General features: G+C 41.7%; 1 protein-coding gene across 13 annotated transcripts in view; it reads right to left on the bottom strand.

Moving 5' to 3' along the window:
* STARD13 (StAR related lipid transfer domain containing 13) overlaps positions 1-20,206 on the bottom strand; it is a 298,210-nt gene that overhangs the window by 20,358 nt on the left and 257,646 nt on the right. For all 13 annotated transcript variants that reach the window (XM_083848250.1, XM_083848248.1, XM_083848243.1 and 10 more), the window contains 5 exons: positions 19,070-19,151; positions 11,110-11,173; positions 4,523-5,901; positions 2,935-3,108; positions 711-870 (listed from right to left, as the gene is read on the bottom strand). In XM_083848250.1, the coding sequence (XP_083704376.1) occupies positions 711-870; positions 2,935-3,108; positions 4,523-5,901; positions 11,110-11,173; positions 19,070-19,151 (1,859 nt within the window). The remainder of the gene's footprint in view (positions 1-710; positions 871-2,934; positions 3,109-4,522; positions 5,902-11,109; positions 11,174-19,069; positions 19,152-20,206) is intronic.

Raw genomic sequence — 20,206 nt, 5'->3', positions numbered from 1 at the left:
TTTCTTCCAGCCCTACGTTCACCATCCTTAGGGGAAGAACAGTAAAAAATATGATGGCCCTGCTCGTAATTAAAGGGAATATTAAAGGGAATGCAAACACCTGAAATGCTTGGAGCACGCGGGTTCCCCAACTGGCTTGTTGCAGCTAGGAACACTGTAAAAGGAAACGTACCGTAATGGCTTTGGCATTGAACCCCTGGTGACCCAACTCTATCTGGATACATCTGACTTTGTCAACAGAATACTTGGAATATTTTGCTGAGTTTGCTCTCTGTTCTTGGACTTTTGTTTCTTTGCTAAGTAAATAAAACTTTTTGTACCATATCTTGTGAAATGGTGACTGCATTTAACTCTTAGTGGCAATAGTTAACCATAAGCTTACGGGTAGAAGCTGGGAATCCTGAATTCTTCTCAGGACTGACTCAATAGACAGGAAGATCCCACACCATTCCTTGAAGTAGGCTATTGTGTATGAATCAGCAAGACTGTTATGTCTATAAGAATTCAGCTCATTAGCTCAATACAAAAAAAAAAAAATGACAACCATCAATATTGGCATCAGGTATCAAGTCACTGGAGGAGATCTGGGCCCAACATGAGATAAAAGACCCTTCAAATAATTCTGGTGCTAAGTACAAAAAGGTCCACCATTGTTTGTTTAGGGTGTCTTTACAGAAAAATCAACCATGTCCTTGGAGTAAAGTTCATACCTGATCTAAACAGTTGCTCCGTAAGTAACGTAGTGCTTGCTGTATGCTCTGGGGAAGCGGCTGTCCTGTTCTCTGGACATGAACTATCAGAGGCACACCGAAGACATTCTTGTCCTTGTAGTCAGGTACTTTCATTCGCTTCATGAACTTTGGCACAGACCTGAAAATTAACACAAACAGAGTGCATGAAAATATCAGAGTATTTACAGAACCTTTCTGAGTAATATCATGAGTAGAAACTGGTAACTGGGACCATCTCCTATTTAATAAAGATGGTCAAATAATGTTTAATGGACAATACATAGACACTTTACAATCTGTATAATTGATGGATTTCTTGATAACTTTTACAGGTAGATGGCCTCTGTCTCTAAGATATATCATGACAATCTGCTCTAACAAAAGACATTTACTGTGCTGGTGTCATTCAGCAGAAAACAACATGGTTACACTATGGACTCATTAACAAAGGACTCCTTTATTAAGGATTCAAAGGAATTGCACTGCAAAAACTACTGGAGAGGGTATCTTAAAGAAAAGGAAGTTCAGTCCTCTAACATGTTGTATGATTTTTATACCATCAGTTATGTGGTTTAGCATTTCTATTGCCCAACAATTTACAGTAATAAATGATGGTGAGAAATCCCTATGTGCCAGATGCATCCCTGGTGTCATGCAGTCGATTCTAGTCAAGTTACTTAAGCGAAGCTGTTAAGCTTGCTTTCTTCTGTAAATGATGGTGAAAATGGGAAGAAACTGGATTCCCTCTGTGGGAGTCATGACTACAGTGGAATTCAAAAAAAAAGAGGATGAATATGACCTGAATATGACAAAGATTTTCTCTTCTGTGTGGGAAGGAGATAAAACTTGGATTAAATGACCTACTGAAGGAGTACAGCATAAAGATTTACAGCTATTTAGAGTCCCACTGCTTATAAATCCTTAGAGACTGATTATACAAACTGAAGAAATATTTGCCAGGAGGGAAAACCTCTGTACAAACAGCAGGATCTAGATTTTGCTGTATTCTAATCTGACTGTTTGGAGTTGCTTAAGGTGAGACTCATTTCAGCACAGACATGCTGACAGCTAGCCAGAGGGAACTGCATCAAGAGAACTGCAAGCTGGGGGCTCATCTTACTGAATTTTAGCTCTCTGAAGGAGATTTAGAAAGACTTAGCAGTCCTGACTGCTTCTATACCCACTGTGGATTGTGGTCACCCACCTTTGAAGGGTAACCCAAGCCCCCAGTCTTGCATAGGATAAGTTGCCTTTGGAGTTGTCTGTCTTCTTTCACTGACCATAAAGACAGCAGATCTGACATGCTCAGATCAGACTTGTAACTTTTTGGAATGCCTGATGTTAGTGAGGTGGATTTCACAAGTACTCCCTCATATCTATTTTTCCATTTCTGAAGGTGAATTTTGGTAAAGTGCTTTGATTGTGAAAGTCACAATGTAAATGTCCAGTCATATTATTTTTTACTCAATATCTGTGTATTAGGGAAAAATTCTGTTATCCTTTTGTTATTTCTCAGACACTTATAATCTTTTTATCTATGTCCGTTTCCATTCCAGGCTACCTCAGTCTATGTGGCCCATGAGGGTTAGTACACTATTAAACATGCAGATTTCTGTAGCTGTTTGCATATAAAGGGGCTGCGTTGCCAGTATTCATGTCCAGCTGCCCTTGACCCCACTGTCTGAGTGACCAGGTAGGCGTTACAGCTTTTACAGCTGCAAGCTGCCTTTAATGCAAGTCCAGACCTAGGGTAAAGCTTGCATCTTTCAATCTGTAGAGGAAATTCCTGTAACTGTTCTAACTGTTCTTTTAAATCACAAACAAAACAATATCAAATATATGAAATATTATCAGCAGCTGTTTCTTTTTGAATCACAAAATGAATTTTGGGGAAGACTTAGTGTAAACACTTCCTCCTTTGAATCACTCTCGCCTACTCCTGTTTATTTTTCTGGAACTCGAGTGTCATTAGAGAGGCTGGGGTTGACTCTGTCCGAGCACAGGAACGAAATCACATCTCCAGGATCTATTTCTGCCACTGAGTCACAAGGCAGCAACAGACTAAAAGGTACAGTTTCAAATTCTAGTGAAAGTCAATCGCTGCTCTGAACTGTATTAATTAAATCTTCTATCAAAATAATAGAATTGGAAAAAATTATTTCCTCCCAAAGATATCTCTTTTCCAATTAGTGATGGTACTCACCAGGTCCAGCCATGTTTGTTTGACATGGAGTACTTTTCCATGATGGCTGTAAGACGAAGTAGAGAGAATTTCTGCAGTAGATTCAGCTGGGCTGCTGACTGATTACTGATGTGAAGCGATGCAATGGAGTGGCTCAGACGATGAGAGATTTGGAAACTATGCCATCGTAATCGCCTATAGCAAAAAAAAAAAAGACAATAGAAAAAGAAACAACTGCTTTAGTTGGGCAGAAAAGGATGGTATACTGTGAGATACAGCAGTATGCAAAACATACATAAACATACACATTATGGTTCATGGTGTGTTGACTAAAAGAAAATAGCTTGGAGGCTCAATTTGCTCAGTCTCTTGATTTTGGAAATGATCAAGCTTTGATTTTTTTTATGTTAGATTCCCAAGTGGGTGTAGGTCCAACACCTGTACTCAAGGAAGCAGCATGGCCTGTTATGCCCATTAGTCTACATACTTCCAACAGGATGTGTGAGATCTGGATTAAAATGTTCTCCTCCTGACTCAGAAATGGGATTTGATGCTTGGTCCCTCACCTCCCAGGAGACCAGCCTGACCATCAAGGTAACTGAAGATAAAGTTCTCCAGATAGCTCTATTAGTAAATACTGAAAGATTTTTTAGAGAAGGGGTTGAACCCTGTATCTCCTAGGTGAGACCCACAACCACCAAGCTATTGAGACCTTCACATCTTCTCTTTATCCCAATACACTTTCTCTATATACTGCATATATTGGAAAAAACTCATTTCAGTTTCTTGTTTGGCTAAACATGAGTTCTGGCTCAAATCCTACAAACTTTGGCACTGCTTATTTACTTAGCAGTTTGCCTGAGTTCACTTGCTTGTGATGGTGGTAAGTGAGCAAGCATGAGCAGCAGCAAATCATGGCACAGAAGAATTCTCTGTAAGGATTCAAGACTGACTGCAGATCAGAAAGTAACGAGTATTTTCTCACTGCTTCTGCACACAAAAACCCACCCTACAAACAGCTGTATGTATCCACAAAGATCTTTACTCATAGCCATGCTCCTCTGGCTCAAGAGGAACTCATCCCTCTAACTTGTAACCGGTCTCCTAGCTATTAACAAAATCCTGCTTTTTATTTTTATTAACAGGTTAATTGTATACTATCATATCAACCAGATGTGTAGGGGACTGGGGCAGGGTAGAGAAATTCTCTTTGAGAATAGAAGGACACATTTTTAAAGCAGACCAGGGCATAAAAATTGTGCATGAGGCTACTGACACATACACAGTGGGGTAAATAATTTCCAAAACCAATTGAAAATAGATTCCACAATATATGCAGTGTCCTATTGGATATTATGGATCAAGAGAAAAAATGCCTTAGTTTGTTCTATTACATCAATTCTCCACTGATTGCACATAAGAATTTCCAAAGCAGGATGTCTCTTCTGAAGTCCCACACTTTCCCTGGGAAGTCCCCTTTCCCATATAGGATGAGTACAACTGTAATGATGTCAGCCTTGTGACTCCCAGACTGAGTCTGCTTCTGCTTCACTTCACTATTGTTAATGGAAGAGGAAAGATGGATTTGCATACACATCTTGCTACCTACCTGCTTGGCCTTGTGAGAGATGCTCCCACCCCAGAGTCTCTCCTGTCCCTAACACCAGTGGCCTCTGATTCGTTCAGGGATGTTCCATCTCTGTCCATGTCACTTGGTGTGGTCCGGCCATCAGAGACAGAGTTTCCTTCGAAATCAAGTGTGATCTGTGTGGGTGACTGGAAAGGCAACGATGGAGATTCCCTGACCCGATCATCATCAACCGGCAGACCTGGCAACACATTCTTTGACCAACCATCTACTACCTCCTGGAGTCCATTGACATGTTGCAAAATGTCATCTAAATGAGGAAAAAGGACATCTTTCTCTAAGTCCAGAAGGTCCCCCGTACTAGCATACAAGTGGGAACCTGGCACATTGTCATAAATACTAATTCTGCTCTCTTTAGGACAGCAGGCCATCAATCCGGATTCTTTTGGAGTAGAGCAGTTCTGTTTTCCTAAGGAGATGCTGCCCGTCCTCCAGTTTACACCATTACTGTTGTCAGTAGGCGAGAGGCTTTCAATAGAAAGTGCCTTTGGGAAGGTCCCTGGTTTGTGGTCCTTGGGAATATGCACAACCAAGTTCTCTTGGGAATGAAATTCATTTTTGCGGTTTTGGTCCACCACTTGTCGTAAGGCTGCTCCTGACAGAACATCTATGTCCTCCAGGTACATCCCACCTCTCTTGTTTGCTTCATGACATTTGCGTTCCTTCAAACACGGTGTGCTCACCCCACTGCTGCTGTTTTCGGACTGACTGCTTTCACTGCTGGATTTGGCAGAAAATGAAAGTCCTCTTTTGCCTGAATCTTGTCCTAAGTTTTGGAGATCACCATTGACGATCTGTACACAGTGCATGTCTTTCAGGGATTTTGGCTCATGCTGAAGAATCGGTCCGCTTATTTCTAAAGGACCTGTTCTTCCAGAGCCTTTTAGTTTTCCATGCACACCTTTCGCTTTTAGTGTCTCCATGCGTTTTAGAAAGGTTTTTGCTTTGGTTCGTGTTGGTTTCTCATTCTTCAGGTTGTCCTTGGGGAACAGGACAGTGCTTACTGCTGTGGAGTCCAACAGCTGTGTGCTTTCTACATCATGCTGGCCAGAGCAGTTGCAGGTCTCCCTGGCAGCACTGCTGATGCCGGATTGACTCCTGTTGTCACTTCCCCCACTGCTCTCACTGTGAATAGATGAGACCTCAGGTTCACTCAGATCTGTAAGGACGCTCTCGCTGCTTGTTGTATTTTTCATTTTAATGTCCCCAGAAGATCCATGTCTGTCTGATCGGTGAAGCAAAACATCAATGTCGTCCACTCGAGACCATCGTCTGCTAGTTCTTTGGAAAGTCCATTTATTACTGATAGCACAGAGGTCTTCTTCATCTGAATCTTCACTCTGGAAAATAGCAAGTGACATACATTAAAAGCAGGTGCCTTTGTTATTTGAATTAATGCGACTGCTGCTCCATGTGAGCAAGAAATGGCAAAGCCTCCTTGAACTTAGTCTTATGAAAGATCAGCTATCAGTCCTTTCATAACAGCCTCCTTTATTTAATTGTAAAGACTGCAGTGAGCATCTTAACAAGTAAGGAATAAAAGCCTGCTCATTGTTAGGGAGGTCATGAGTCCTATCAGTGCCTCTTGGCTTCTGTGGGGTGGTTTGCCTTTGCCCTAAACTGCATAGGACTGATGCTCATAGTGACTGCCCAGAAAAAAACACACAACAAAACAGATTTTGAAAGGTCCATGTAGAGAAAACCTGACTTGCAGGGATGGTGTTAAAATATATACAGTACAGACTGGGCAGTGGCTGGGTACTACAGCAACATGAGCCATTCAAGCAAATATCCAACACTAACCTTAGTTTTGCAGCGAGAGCCAAGTAAACGTTGGCAATAGCAGCAATAATCTTCACAGATAGGTGAATCCAACAAGATTCATGTTTCAAAAACATGTCAGATAAAATACTTCAAAATAACACTTAAAAATAAAATAGCAGTAACAAATAATACTTGGAAGTATTATTGCTCAGGGTGAGTCTGAGGGCAGGTGTGGGGATGCAGAGCACCAATGCTCAGTTCTGGATGGGGCAGTGCCCACCACTGAGGTGAGTCTTCTGAGAGTGCCAGCCTTTGCCACCAGAGGCATCCCATGAGTGATGACCCGCTCCCCACCCCATGCTTTTTGGTTTCCCCCCACCTTTCCCAAGGCAGCAGCAGCCCCACAGCTCTCCCTGGTCTCATCTGGACCCCAGCCCTCAGCCTTGGGCATGCAGAATTGTGCTTATGCTTTGGCAGCTCCAGGAGCTAATCTTCAATTCAGACAACATGTACCTTGAAAAAAAATGGATAAAAAAGCTCTCCCCATGACATTTTTCTCGTCTGTTTGCCCAGACAAAAAAGAGACATCTTCAGCATGAAGCACACAGTGTCAAACTCGCTGTTCTCTGAGGATGTGAAGCCCACAGCTGCTAATGAGTATCCTTTCCTTGACTTTCAACTGGGTTTATACTGCATTATTTTTGTACATTTGTTTTAGAGCCGAACAAACTAACTTCACCTACATGACATCCAAACAGCTCTTCACATTCTTGGAAGCAGTATGAAGGCAGTAAAATATGACAGGCTGTCAGACTAAAATGAGGTGCTAAACCAGAAAGACTATTTTGGGACTGGAAAAATTCTCATTTTAAAAGTCTATTATTAGAAGTATTTTTCTATGAGGTTTTGATGGTAAAGTTATCTCCCATCTCTGACTAGATCTCTACTGGCCTGTCTAATTGAAAAATGTAAAACAAATTTTACCAGAACCCCTAAACCTTAAATAATGTGAAACCTCAGGAGATAGAGATGGGGATCAGCAGTGTGCCAGGCCTCCCTCTTGCCATAAGCTTTTCCCAGTTTATCACTTCAAGTCAGCCAGATGTTTTAGATCATGTCCAAGCTATAAAATAAAATACAGCTATGAAATTTTGGGGTTAGTCATTCCTGTTTTATCTGTTAATGTCGAGGTGTGCAGTGCTCCTGCAGCTGGTGTTAGTTCATGGGAATGAATGGGTATCTTAGTTCTGCTGCTAGCTGGAGAGAAAAATTAAGCAGCTAGTGAAGCACTAGGAAAGGGGCTAGAAAAGGCTAACACTACTTTGACCATTTTGTCTGCAGGGAAGAAATGGAGTATCAGCCAGCTCTACCTTCATTTCAGCTTGGCAGTTTGCTGTATGTGTTAAACGAATGGTCGACTGCACTGAAGAGATTCAGGCTCTTCAAAATCCATATTGTGGTCTTTGTAGTGCCACAAACTAGATATTTTAAAAACTGCAAGGGATGTACTTTAAAATATTTAGTAGTGGTAATTATATCTACAAAGCATATCACTGCTGAAGTGTTCATGGCACCAACCAATAGGATAAAAAAATATATTTTTATTTATTGTACATCCCAATAAACAAAGGGGACCTTAAAGAAGATTCCTTGCTAATACAAATCCCTGTTGCTGCACTAACATTACTGTATGAACTGTCAGGATTTAGCCTGTATTTTCTACAGGCTAGAATAGATTAAACTAGCCAAAGTGACAGAGACATTGTGAAAAACAACAAGAGGAGAGCACAGAGTATGAGTAGACAGAAATAAACATAAATTCAGTGGTGAATATACTATAACTAATTTTTAGAGTTTTTTTTTTAAGAAGGTAGAGTTGAACAGAAATTGCAATTGGTAGTAAACAAGTTTTGCAACTAACCACAGCAAAGAGAGGATTATGTTCTGCCCAAGAACCAGTCAGAAAATGCAGAGGGCTTTTGCTATTAAAAAAAAAAAAAGATTTAGTTTAGTTTTTTAATTGGTAATGAAACATGCTTGTGTTTCATCACAAGAAAAATCAGACGAAATTATCTGGATACTGAAATGCTGCTATGGTGACTCACTCCAAATTCAGCTACGCTGTGTGTCCTGTGACATAATGTGCTATTCTTTTGATGGAATCGGTAGAAATTCTGGAAGCCACAAACATCCTGAATGACCCACTGTTCTTGTTCGCTATCAGAGTGCCCTGACAAATGAGATAGTCCCCAAAAAATGCAGAGAGCACTTTACCAACCGACGCGTCACCAGCTATGGGGACAGCAGACCGAGAGTAGGTCTCAAAGCCACAATTCATTTCACACAGAGGGAGCAGACATCTTGGAGCAGCGAGTGTGTACTTCTACTGACCTAGGTTGAAATCAAGTGCACAGCTTTGGAGCACGTTCAAAAGCCCATTTAATACCAGTATTCTTGGGAAGACGAGAAGGGGCAAGTTTCTTGAGAAGTGACTGATAACATTTGCCAAAGAGAAAGAGGTTTTGACTCACCGATTTGTCACAGCTGATTTAAAATAGTACAGCTTTTTGAGCAAGGGTATACTTTCCTAAGATACAGAGGGATGCTAACAAAAGGCAAAAAGTAGGTTTATTTGCGGTGGAATTTTGCCACATTTCTCCAGCTGGGTGCAGGAATTCTCATAAATCGACAGCTGCAGAAGGCAGTTAATCCAAAAGCTAATCTCTGTCTGTCCAAATCGCTTACGGACATATTTGCAACACATACACAAGGATTTCTGTGTGCGTCTCGATGAAGCCAACGGGAAGAGAGCAGCCCACAGTGTGAATGCACCTCCTAGCACGAGGCGGGTGGGTGGTGGGGAACGCTCACCCCTCGTTGGCTTTCACAGGAACCTTCTCTGGCAGCTCGCTTGGCCGTGTTTGGATGAATTGCTCAAGCAGCTGCGCTCGTCCTGTGCGAATCTGTTATGCTGAACCTCCAAAGCAAGCTGATTTTGCATTTCATTGTTCAGATCACCATAGAGACTATTAGGAAAGGCAGTATCTACCATTAAAAAAAAAAAAAAGTTTACTTGATTCAATTCCAATTCAATTCCAGACCCAATTTCCAGGTTTTGTACTTGCATTTACATTTTTTTTTGTCAGCAGTCCCTCTTCTCTCATCTTCTCCCCCCCACGTTCTCATCTATTTTCTCTTGCTCTGTATCTGCCATCACAAATCTCTTCTGTCCCCTTTCTCCACGTTCATCTGTGCTTTGCTTCTCCCTGGCCTCATGCACTTACAGACCCAAATAGCTCCTGTCCCTTGAATGGGTACCAGGCAGGGCAGCCGCACTCCCACAGCAAAATAATGGTCACCCACAAGTAGAGCAGCTGAGGGCTTCAACCCATTCAGAAGAGGGAGGAGTGGCAGCAAAATTTAATAAAAAATATGATAACAAGAAAATACTCCTTTTTTAACCAACACAATCAGACACCTAACGAAGCAAGCAACCATACAAACCTCACACCAAACCCAAAACATGTCAAAGAGCAGGAGAGGAACTAACATCTAAACAGAATTTCCAAAGGATAATCAGCGTTCACCTATGTGTTGCTTTTTGCAATTCCGTCCCTTGTGCAGCTCAAATATCTCTGCTTGAACACAAGTACACGTGTGCATGTACACAACCCAGAAACCTCTCCAAGCAGGTCAATGACACCATCGATTGAGTTGGCCTTAGCTGAGCGACCTCAGCCTCTCGCTGTACTGCCTACCTGCCCCAATCATAAAGGGATCCTGTAGCCAGGGGATTTTGCTGTTCTTTCTGTCAGGTGTGAGGTGGGTATTTGATGTGGAAAGTGTTGGCACTTAGCAAGGACAAGAAAAATCCATTAGGACCGAGGCAGTGAAGAAGAGATGGTATTCCCCTGGCTTCAGTGAATGGACAAAACGCACGCTAAGTAGGCTACGTACACAGGAGAACAAATGGGCACGGGCAGAAGGCAGAATATCTGGACATTAAACTCATTCTTTGTCCAAGTTCCCTCAGTGTACAGAGTATAAACAGACCAATTCTACAAAAATACAAAAAATACCAGTTTTTTCTTGGAGGAAGTTTTTAAAAAGCATTAGACAAACAGTCTAAGAAAGACAAATATACTCCAAGATTTCTCAGCATCAGCCACTACCCTGTTGTGCGCCTGGGGGAATTTGTGACTAGAAAACCACACGTTCAACAGTTAACGCTGGGCATGTTACAAAACTCTCAAAATCAATAGGCAGCTTCTGCATTCCTCGCCGAAACCCTTTAAGCTCAAATAATTCCCGTGTTACACAGGAGTTATAAGGATGACGGGATTTATTTTCATATTCTTAAGTGGGAATAAGTCAGAACAAGAAATAAAGAAAACCTGTTGTTTCCGTTCAAGGAGCTTCCATTTTTCCCTAGCCGGATTTTCCATTGTGTACTCACATGGCATTGGCAAACAAGCCCGCCTAATGGAAACGCACTGTCTTTTCGCCCACTAACTTGAATTGCAGATACATAAAGCTTTAAGTATTGCATGTGCCCTTTTAACACACGTAGTATTGTTCCTGCTGTATTCGTCACAGTTTTTCCTTTTTTCTTTCTATCTTCAAGATTCAGCAAACTGTTGTCCTTCCACATAATGCTGACGCGCATGTTCAGAGTCAAATACACTTAACTTACTTTTAAGAGCGTTACTGACTTAAAAACTAAATTGGGGAGCTCTAATCACAAAATCCAGGCAAAGCCCGCACATTTCATGAAGTTTCCTTACCTTTTTTCTTTGGAAGTTCACATCGAGTTTCATTGAGGCGCACTTGTTCAGTGTGTTCAGTCGTCTACAGGGTAAAGCAAATTCAAAAGATTAGCTGCCTCTGATTAAAGGGCATGACTTTTCGTAAGTTCAAAAGCTTTTCTCTTATCTGCCTGTAGGGTGCTAACTGCATACAACAGGCTTCAGAAAACGATACTGTTCATATTATTCCAGGCTATGAAACTACTGTGTTAAAAGGGCATCTTAGCCTCCCATTCCTTGATAGCTAGTTTTTCTATACTGCTTTTTTAATTCACAGACACTTAAAACACTTAGCAAAGGAAACTGGTATAAACAAAACACCTGTGATATATGGAGAAATGACAAGAGAATAAGGACATAGGTTGTCTTCTGCAGGAACGTAGCATAGTTGGTCTAAAAAGATTAAATGCAAATGTTAGGGGATTTCAAAGCACTTGTGAAAGACAAAAGAAAAAGTCAGTTTTTGATTCAGTTCCTCACTTTAGGCAGTTAATACATCCTTTAAAAAGCTAACGTAAGAACTTTTAGCAATTAAACATTTTTTTTACAGCCTACACCTGTGGGTCTTATAGACAGGTTAACACACCCAAAATGTAACAGATTTAACATTTTCTTTAAATAACTATTTGTCATTATTTTTGACCATGAATTGTTTGTAATGATGTTACCAGGAACTCTGAAAGGCTTCTGCTCTTTAAATCCAAGGCTATTCCATGAAGATAATAGATTGAAATGACAATCTGATAAAAATGGAAAGTGAAAACGTGTGTGTGTCCATGTGCAGAGAGAGAACATAAGAAAACATTCTCTTTCAATAGTGGACCTACTATGTTAAGCATAAATGCTTGCTTTTTATTTATACTTACAAATCCTGATTCATGAAACTACCCATCTTCTAAAAGCAGAGGCTCAGAGTTAAATATGCTCAACTGTAAACATCTTCCTGATTTAGGGCTGAACTTCAAAAAATATAGAAAGGCAGATTGAGGGAGGCATGTGCCCACAACACTCTCGTGGGTTGCCTGTTATCTATGATGTCTTTGCAACAAGAGCTGCCCCTGTTGCTTCTGCGTCCCAGGAAGAGGCTGCAAATCTCCAGAACTGATAAAGTTTGAAATATGTGTGAGAAGTTACAAGGACATGTGAAAAAAGTATCTCATCTACGATATAATCTCTCATATGGCACAAGAGCATTACAGCATTAGCATACTCCTCCCTCTGACTTCTAATATTAGAAACCATTTCAAATTTTCACCACTTATAAAGAACAGGCTCACCAAATGTGGATATTCCTTAAAAAATTTCCTTCGCAAAGTACCACCTGCTCATTTGTAGATAAAATACTTCTCCTAAACTCAAGCCAATAAAACCCGTATGCCATATCAGAAAAGCCCTACACTCATCATATTAATGTGAGTATAATGCATGCACAAGCACAGCCTACATGTGTGTTAGCAACGGCCTTGTAATAAATTGCAGGCTTTGTGGCTCTGTAACGATATCTTCAGCCTTCTGCCCACAGATCCTCCTCCTCAGGGATTACATCTATCATTGCAAAACTCATCTTTTGCCCAAACATGGAATTTTGCAATGCAAAGTTGCATTTTCTTGGGGCTCCAGCTGAGTAATGTTCTGCTCTTCTTTTGAATGTAAAATGTTTAAATTTGCATATTGATATCAATTCCAAATATGTACAGGCACAGACACAAGTTCAAAGGACTCCAACCCACCTTGGTATTTGTGGAGACAGCTTCCTCTGAGGGGTGAAAGCAGCTCAGATATGAATCCCTGCACCTCTGCGTTAGCTGCCCTATGCTGGAGGGACAATTTTGTAGCTGCATTTCCACAGTGATGTGCTGTTGTGTGCAGCACACTGCTGGGCTGCCTCCCACCAAACCTGGCCACTGCACAGCTGAGTCAAGACACTGCTGCAGTGGCTTTATATATGCCATTCTAGTCTGCACAATGAGCAACAACTGGCATATCTGGAGGTCTTTACAGTGGCACTTTGATTCACCTGAATGCTGTGGAGTGCCCTCAGTTTGTGTTCCGTTAGTGTGAGCGAGACCTGGCAATGTCCTGACATCCCATCTGAGTCTTTTCCCTGGGTCTTTTCCCTGGGTTTCTTTCCCTTATCTGACAGACTAGGGGTGAAGGCCAGTGTGCTAGACCCCAACAGGCCACAGCACCAACCGGGGTGCATCCAGACCACAGACTGGAAAGTCCTCCCTGGTCCCTTGACCTACACGTGTCCCACAAGGTTGAATGGGAGCAAGGAGTGAGCTAAACTGATGCCCAAAGGCTCAGAAATCCTGAGAAACCACTACCTCCTTTGAAGCTGCTTGTCACACCTCAGTAATCAGCCTCCATCTCCCTCATCTCCATGATAGCAGGCTGGAAAAACTCCCCTGAGTAGGCCTCTGGTCTCCGCAGCAGCCCCTGGCAGGTGATTTCTGCAACTGTTTCCTCAAGAGCTTATAAAATAGCCTTACACTTACTGCCTATTTGCACTTGTTTAGGTGAAGAAGATGTAGAAGGAAACATTTTACATGCAGGAGTCAGTGCTCCTTTCACTCAGTGTGATGCCACTTGCCACCTAAAACCACAGGAGCACGCGATGCACTTTAGGAGCAGGATGAGAGGAAAGTGACAGCCAGTGACTTAACACTTTGAAGAAAGTGTCATGGTATTTCTATAAAAGAGAGCTTCGTCTTCAGCACAGAAAGGTGCAGAAAGCTCACGGTCGAACAAACAAAACCATCCAAAGCAATTGCTTTCCTGCTAACTGCATTACTCTCAGCGGAGAACTGACAGGCCAGCTCTATCCAAGCGAATGTCGTTGCTTAAACTGGAGGCTTAGAAAGCCTCACCATGGTGCTGGCTGCTTTCTAATCTGGCTTTTCTGTGAGGAACTCACTCCATCAAAAACAAAACTACTTCTTAATGGGAGCCAGGGGCTCAACCTCAGGTTTTAAATTTACCCATCTACAAAACAACGGCATGCTGTTTGGGGCTTTTCCAATGCTGTGGAAAGATTTGCCAGTGAAATTAGAGACCTAATGATCAGATTTGTTAGCTTGCCTGGTACTAACAACTCCAATCAAAGCCAGTCTGTTTCGACTTCTTATGCCCTGTTGATCTGCCAGCGATGGCAGAAAGCTTTTCTCATCTGCTTAAAGTCATTAGATGACTGACAGCCAAGTCCTCAACAAATCTTTCCAAAAAAAAACCCAAAAAATAAAAGTCGCTGGCTACAAAAGGCTGTTACTAATGTCCCAGTCAAAGTGAGAGAAGCACTGCACATGGGAAAAGGCTGACTGTTTCTAATGTTAACAAAACACAAAATCTAGACTTGAGAAAAGGCAGAAAAAACACATTAAATTAACACAAGAGAGGTAGCTACGTAGAAAACAAATCATCTAGGATGCATTTGAATGCTTGTCTGGAGAGCTCTGCAGTGTTCAAGAGAAGCCTGGAAAATATTCACTATAGTAAGAACTTCCCTGTTAATTGTATTTTTTCTCCAGATCATCACAGGTAAACACTATGGTGAAACATCATCTCTGTGTTGAAAAGTGTCCCTTGAGACAATACTTAAACATAAAAGGAGTAATTCAGGTGCCCAAACACAGGAGTCTGGTGCTATTTTAGATCCCCAAGAGTGTCGAGCCTGGCCTTCAGCTGCTGCAGGTCCTCTTGGTCCAGCCAGCCCATAGAGAAGTCTGAGCTATCTGAGGAGATCTGAAGTGGCATTAGATACAGGTATTTAGGACTCTGAATCCCATCCCCAGTGCTGTGCTTATTTACCCTTCTAGTGGAAGTTCATCAGAAAGAGCGAGTCTCTGAATCTTGTATCCTGTACAGCAGCAAGCAGCACACACAAATAAATACAATCTTGCAGCCAAGAACAATCTGATTATCTGGAAAACCTCAAGGGTGACCTGTTGTCCTGCCTGAAAAGCTATCCAGATAACAGGAAGACAACTTTAAAGCAACGTGGAGCTCCATGAATTCCCCATGACGTGTTTAAGCAGCTGCTTCCAGCATCTGGTGGGGAATGCAGCACAGGGAGCTGGCTGGTCATGCAAGAGGAAGCACCATGTCTAGTGGGGAGGGCTGGCGTGGACTGGCATGGACCAAGCAAACACATTTTATGGTTCTGTAAATTCCTCTCTGAGGGAAATCCTACCTTATTTCTTTGTTTTATCATTACTCCTAGCCAAGTTTATGTGCTGCACACACTGGCTTCTTCTGGTGTGAGGGAATTTGGGAAGAGGCCATCCAGCTCTTCATGTGGGGCTGTGCTGAAGACTGAATGCTGAATAAGGGTCTTCCCAGCACTGGCAGAGCTGGTATGCAAAGCTCATATTGGCACATCCCTGCTCTGCATATTTCGTGCATGAAGAAGATATGCTGTTTTCCAGTCCTACCATTTTTATCATTGCTGCAACTGAGTAAGGCCACACACTCACACAAGGTGAACCAACTCTCCTTGAGATCAATGGGAGCCATTCCTCTGGCTTCAAGGCAGGGCTTTTCATGCTGCACGTGGAGCTGGGCTTGTTTCCTAACAGCATTCACAGCAATATAACTCAGCAGATTGTGTTGACTATACAATCACCATTTCAAACTCTAATAGTACAGTATCTCATATACTGCGACTTTTGGATTACTAACAAACTAATAGACATGGATTATGCAAAAAGAGGCTGCTGGCTGTTTGGCACAGTTCAGGTTTTAAGATCCTGGTGTAAGGCCCTAGTATCATAGTAGTATTACATACTTATTCTTTATATATTGTCAGTGTATTTACATGAATACAAAAAAGTACAACATGGCTTGGCTTTTCCTCCTCACCCTCTTATCACAGCGGCCAAAAAAGTTCCCAGAGCAGAGTCTGTTGCTGCTATTTTGGAAATGACACAGAGATCCAGCTATAAAATTTTCATGCCCAATTATTATTTTGGCAGGCTGACAACGCTTGCCTGCAGATTGCATGGCAATTTTCTATTGTTCGTTACTCAATAAAATCTGAATGGAATCTCTTGATAGGAAAAAAGATACGCCTCTAACCCAAAGGCCTCCAATTTGGTCTTTACTCTGCCAAATTTTCAAATGATATTGTCAACAGCAGGAGTGGTAGAATATCTCAAAAAGGTCACAGAAATCTTTTACAACTGGGAGTCTTAGGCTTCCTGACTAAAGTACTACCAGCTGCCTTAAAAAAAAGAAAAGGTTCCTCTGCATTTGTGGCTCATATTTTCTTGTATACTGCAATGTCACAGAAAACTGATTATAAAATGAGGTTAAGAGTCTGATTTCAATCCACAAGCTCAGAGAAATTCAGTGTTTATGCTAGAACTACTACAGTTCAGAGCACTCCAGCTCTGAACTATAAAATTATCTTCCCAATAAAATGGAGAACCCCACTTTGTTCACTCCCATGGCCTCAATGCACTGTTAGTGAACGTGAAGGCTTGGTCATGCGTTGCTTTGAGTGCAGTGGGAGTTTTGGGTGTATGAAGAATGGAAGTTTGGCACCCAACCTGGTAATCTGTACTTGCAGAAATAATAACCGACCTTTTCTTAGCTTTCTGTTTCAGAAAAGTGTGTCACAGCCCGCAGCTCTTTTATGCCATACTGGCATGCACCTTTTAGTAATGCCAACACAAAGCAAGGGTAGAAGACTGGCCACTGTGGTTGGCCGAGCTGTGAGCATTTACAGTATACTGCAAAACTTGGAAAAAGTTCATTTTGTAGTTACAGTAACACAGTTTGTAGTGGAGGGAGTGACTGACTCTGTTTACTGTTGCTGATGAACCTGAAACTTGACATTTGGCACAACTGCTTTTTATGGGTCACTCTCAGTTAAAAGTTTGGAACTCCTGAATTACAACAAATTAAAAGTCTGCAATCTGAAAACATGACTCTTCCATCTCTATGATCTGTGTATAATGCTCCTCTTTCTACCTGACTCATATAACAGGTGTCATTCCTTTCTTAGATCTAAGCTTTTTGAAAGCACCCAACAAAAATTAAAGCCAATGGATGTTGTCTTCAGAATAAAGTAATTCCAGAAGAAGTTACTAGACAGTCATGAAAACCTTTATCCTTGAATAAAATAATTTGGCAAGATCTGTGTCTAGCCTTATGTACTGTAGGTCTCAGCAGTATCATTTGATTTAGGCTAATATAAAGCATTGTCATATCAGTACATCTCTCCAGCTGCTAGTTTATTTTCCAAAACCTCATATTTTAATAAAAGAGAGAAAAAAAAAACAAAAAACAAAAAACAAACGCTTAAGAATCTGTAGCTGTTCATCTCACAAAGAAATCCTCATTAATGCAGACCTGGTGTAACCATTGCAGGTATATCTGTGAGTCTACAGAAAGTCTGGAAGAGCAAGAGGTGCTGTCATTTAGCTGAGTAGATGCTGGATGCTTTTGACTGTAATTGCATGACTACTATTGCTCATTATTTCAGAGAAGAAAGGCAGGGGAGAGTCCTAGAGCTATGCAATGACTGCCACACACTGTTTGCTTTTACAAGAATGGTACAGGGACAGGGATAAACGTATTTTTGTATAGTGCTTCAATTTTATGGAAAAGGGTGGGTGGAAGAGATTTCAACCTTCTACCGCTTCCAATTTCCTAGACTACAGCAAGGTAGTACCAGACTAAATCAGTGGTATGTATGTATGTGTGGGAAGAAGGTTTCTTAGGTATGGGAAATCCCTCCCACCAGGTCAGTAGGTCAAGCTTGTAGTTATTCCACTCCGTGCCATCTTTGAGAACAATCACTGTTTTTACCACAGATTTCTTCTCAAACACAAAGGCTACTACATGGAGAAAGATGATATTCTTTTCCCCATATCTGTAATAAACAAGGGAGTTTTGGGAAAGCATTCTGACAGCTATGCCCAGAAATTTTCTGGATCCTCCAGGAAGGAGGGCAGCTCCTGGCCTGAAAAGAGGGACCACATTAACTATCTTTCAGCCCTGCTTCCTGTCACTCTAGGAAACCCTCTTTGCAGTCTTCCATCACAGGGTCATTATCCCTGCACGCACAGTGTGATGTGCAATGGAACAGCACATACTCTCTGACGACTTTAGCCACAGTTGAAGAAGGGGAAATAGAGTTTTGTCCAATTATTTTGACGCTGGTGTTGTGAAAGTTTCCATAACATGTAATAAGGCGTGTTTGGTTAGGGGCCAGATGCTCCTTTGTCCTTACTGAAGTGGTGAGGAGCAGAACCCAGCTTGAGCTGAGCGCAGGAGAAATAAGGGGAACAATGCCTCTGCAATGTGGTTTTGCAGAACTACCGCAGAACTGTAGCTTCTTAAGTCCTGGGGGACAGTACTGGAGCAATGCAATGCAGTACATTCATCACAGACAGAGTATAAAAAGCTAGATAAACAGCAAAAGCCTTCTGGGAGGGGTAGACCAATGACTAGTTGTAGTAGCTGTAGCACTGTGGGGTTCTGGTCCCAGTGCTGTTGGTGATGCCAAAAGGAGAGTACCAAGGGAATTACAGCAGCATGAGAGCCATGCTTGCTGCCAGAGAAAGTAATTGCTGAATTCTCTCCAGTGAAGTTTTATCTTTTTTGCTGTGCTTGGACATAGAGCTGTTCATGTGCAACTCAAATACGACTCATTTATTCAGGATTTCCTTGTGTTGCTGCTGGTTCTTTGTTAAAATGAAAGTGTTTCAAACACACTGGTTTTGGATCCTTAATCTTGCGATGTTTTCTATGAGCGTAGTGGAAAAACTCCATTTTTTTCAATAAGAGAAACGAATTCAGAATGGCATCATTTTAGATATCATTGCTTAATTCACATGGATAAACAAACATCTCTTCTGCTGGGCTGCTGTGCTAGCAATAACAAACCAGCTCACGTTTTTACATTATCAGGAAAGAAACTCGAGGTGTCATTTACCTGCAAAGAGGTTCTACAAGGTCCTTGTCAAGAAAATCATGATCTTTCTTTACTGCAGCAATGTCAATGGGAAACTGAGAGTCTAAAAAAGGAGACACAATATTAAGATGACTGCTTGCTATTCAAATGAAAATACATTGTCTACATCAAAAATGCTTTGCATGTACTTGGTTACTTAAATCTAGCATTACTGATTTCACTCAGCTCTGGTTTCCTTCTAGCTATATTGGCGACCCTCTCAGTCACCTTATTATTTCTTTTCTCTTAAATGTCTAATTGAGCATCCTGCGCACCAAAGAGACAGCGACATTATTTCACTTTGGCTTTAATAAGATACTCAATTGTTCGCTGCCCTTTCTAGTGCCTAACACAAACGAATGAGATCAGAGAATTACCAACACATGCATTATCCACATAAGCAATAAGGTTCTCATTCCCATTCCCATCAGAGTGACTTTAATGAATTGCTAGACAGACTTTAAAAACATTTTGAGCTTTTTTGCTTTTAATACAACTCCCAACAACAATGTTTTCAGACAAAGGGTTACTCAAGTAACAAGCAAAAAACGAACTGAATTATAACCCCCAAAACTTGCTAAAAAGCCAAACTAGTGTGCTGGAAGCTGACATTTGTAATGAAAAGTGACATGGCTGCAACACATTAGTGGGCTCCGTAACAGCGGGACGGGCTCCAGCGCGGTGGCTGCACTCCAGGCTGCTCTGCCATGTTTAGGTACCGCAGTGGGAAGCTGGGATACGGGAACTGCAGCCAGCATTTTCAGACACTAGTACTTAACATTTACATAATAGATGCCTGTAAAAATGACCTTGTTTTCAGAGACGCTGGCTGTCTAGAGCGCATATTGGCTGTATGGGAACTGTGGGAGCCCAGCACGGGTTGCATTTTGGAGGGCGCATCCCTTTGGGATTGGCATGCAGTGAACTCTCCTTTCTTTATGTGAGATACCCTGATTATAACGCAGACACAAAAGGTACTGCTGGGTACCCAGGGACTGTGATAGCGACATCTATGTCAGCTTTGATCAGCCCAGGTTTATTAATCTTAGTTCCTTGCAGCTTTAGCAGAGCCTGCCTGGCTCCTGTAGAGCCATGTGAGCATCTCTGCCTGGCTCTCCC

The sequence above is a fragment of the Anser anser genome, assembly GCF_964211835.1.
Source record: "Anser anser genome assembly, chromosome: 1".
NCBI classification, from domain to species: Eukaryota; Metazoa; Chordata; class Aves; order Anseriformes; family Anatidae; genus Anser; species Anser anser.
Note: the sequence above shows the minus strand (reverse complement) of the source record. Positions and strands in the feature narration are given on the sequence as shown.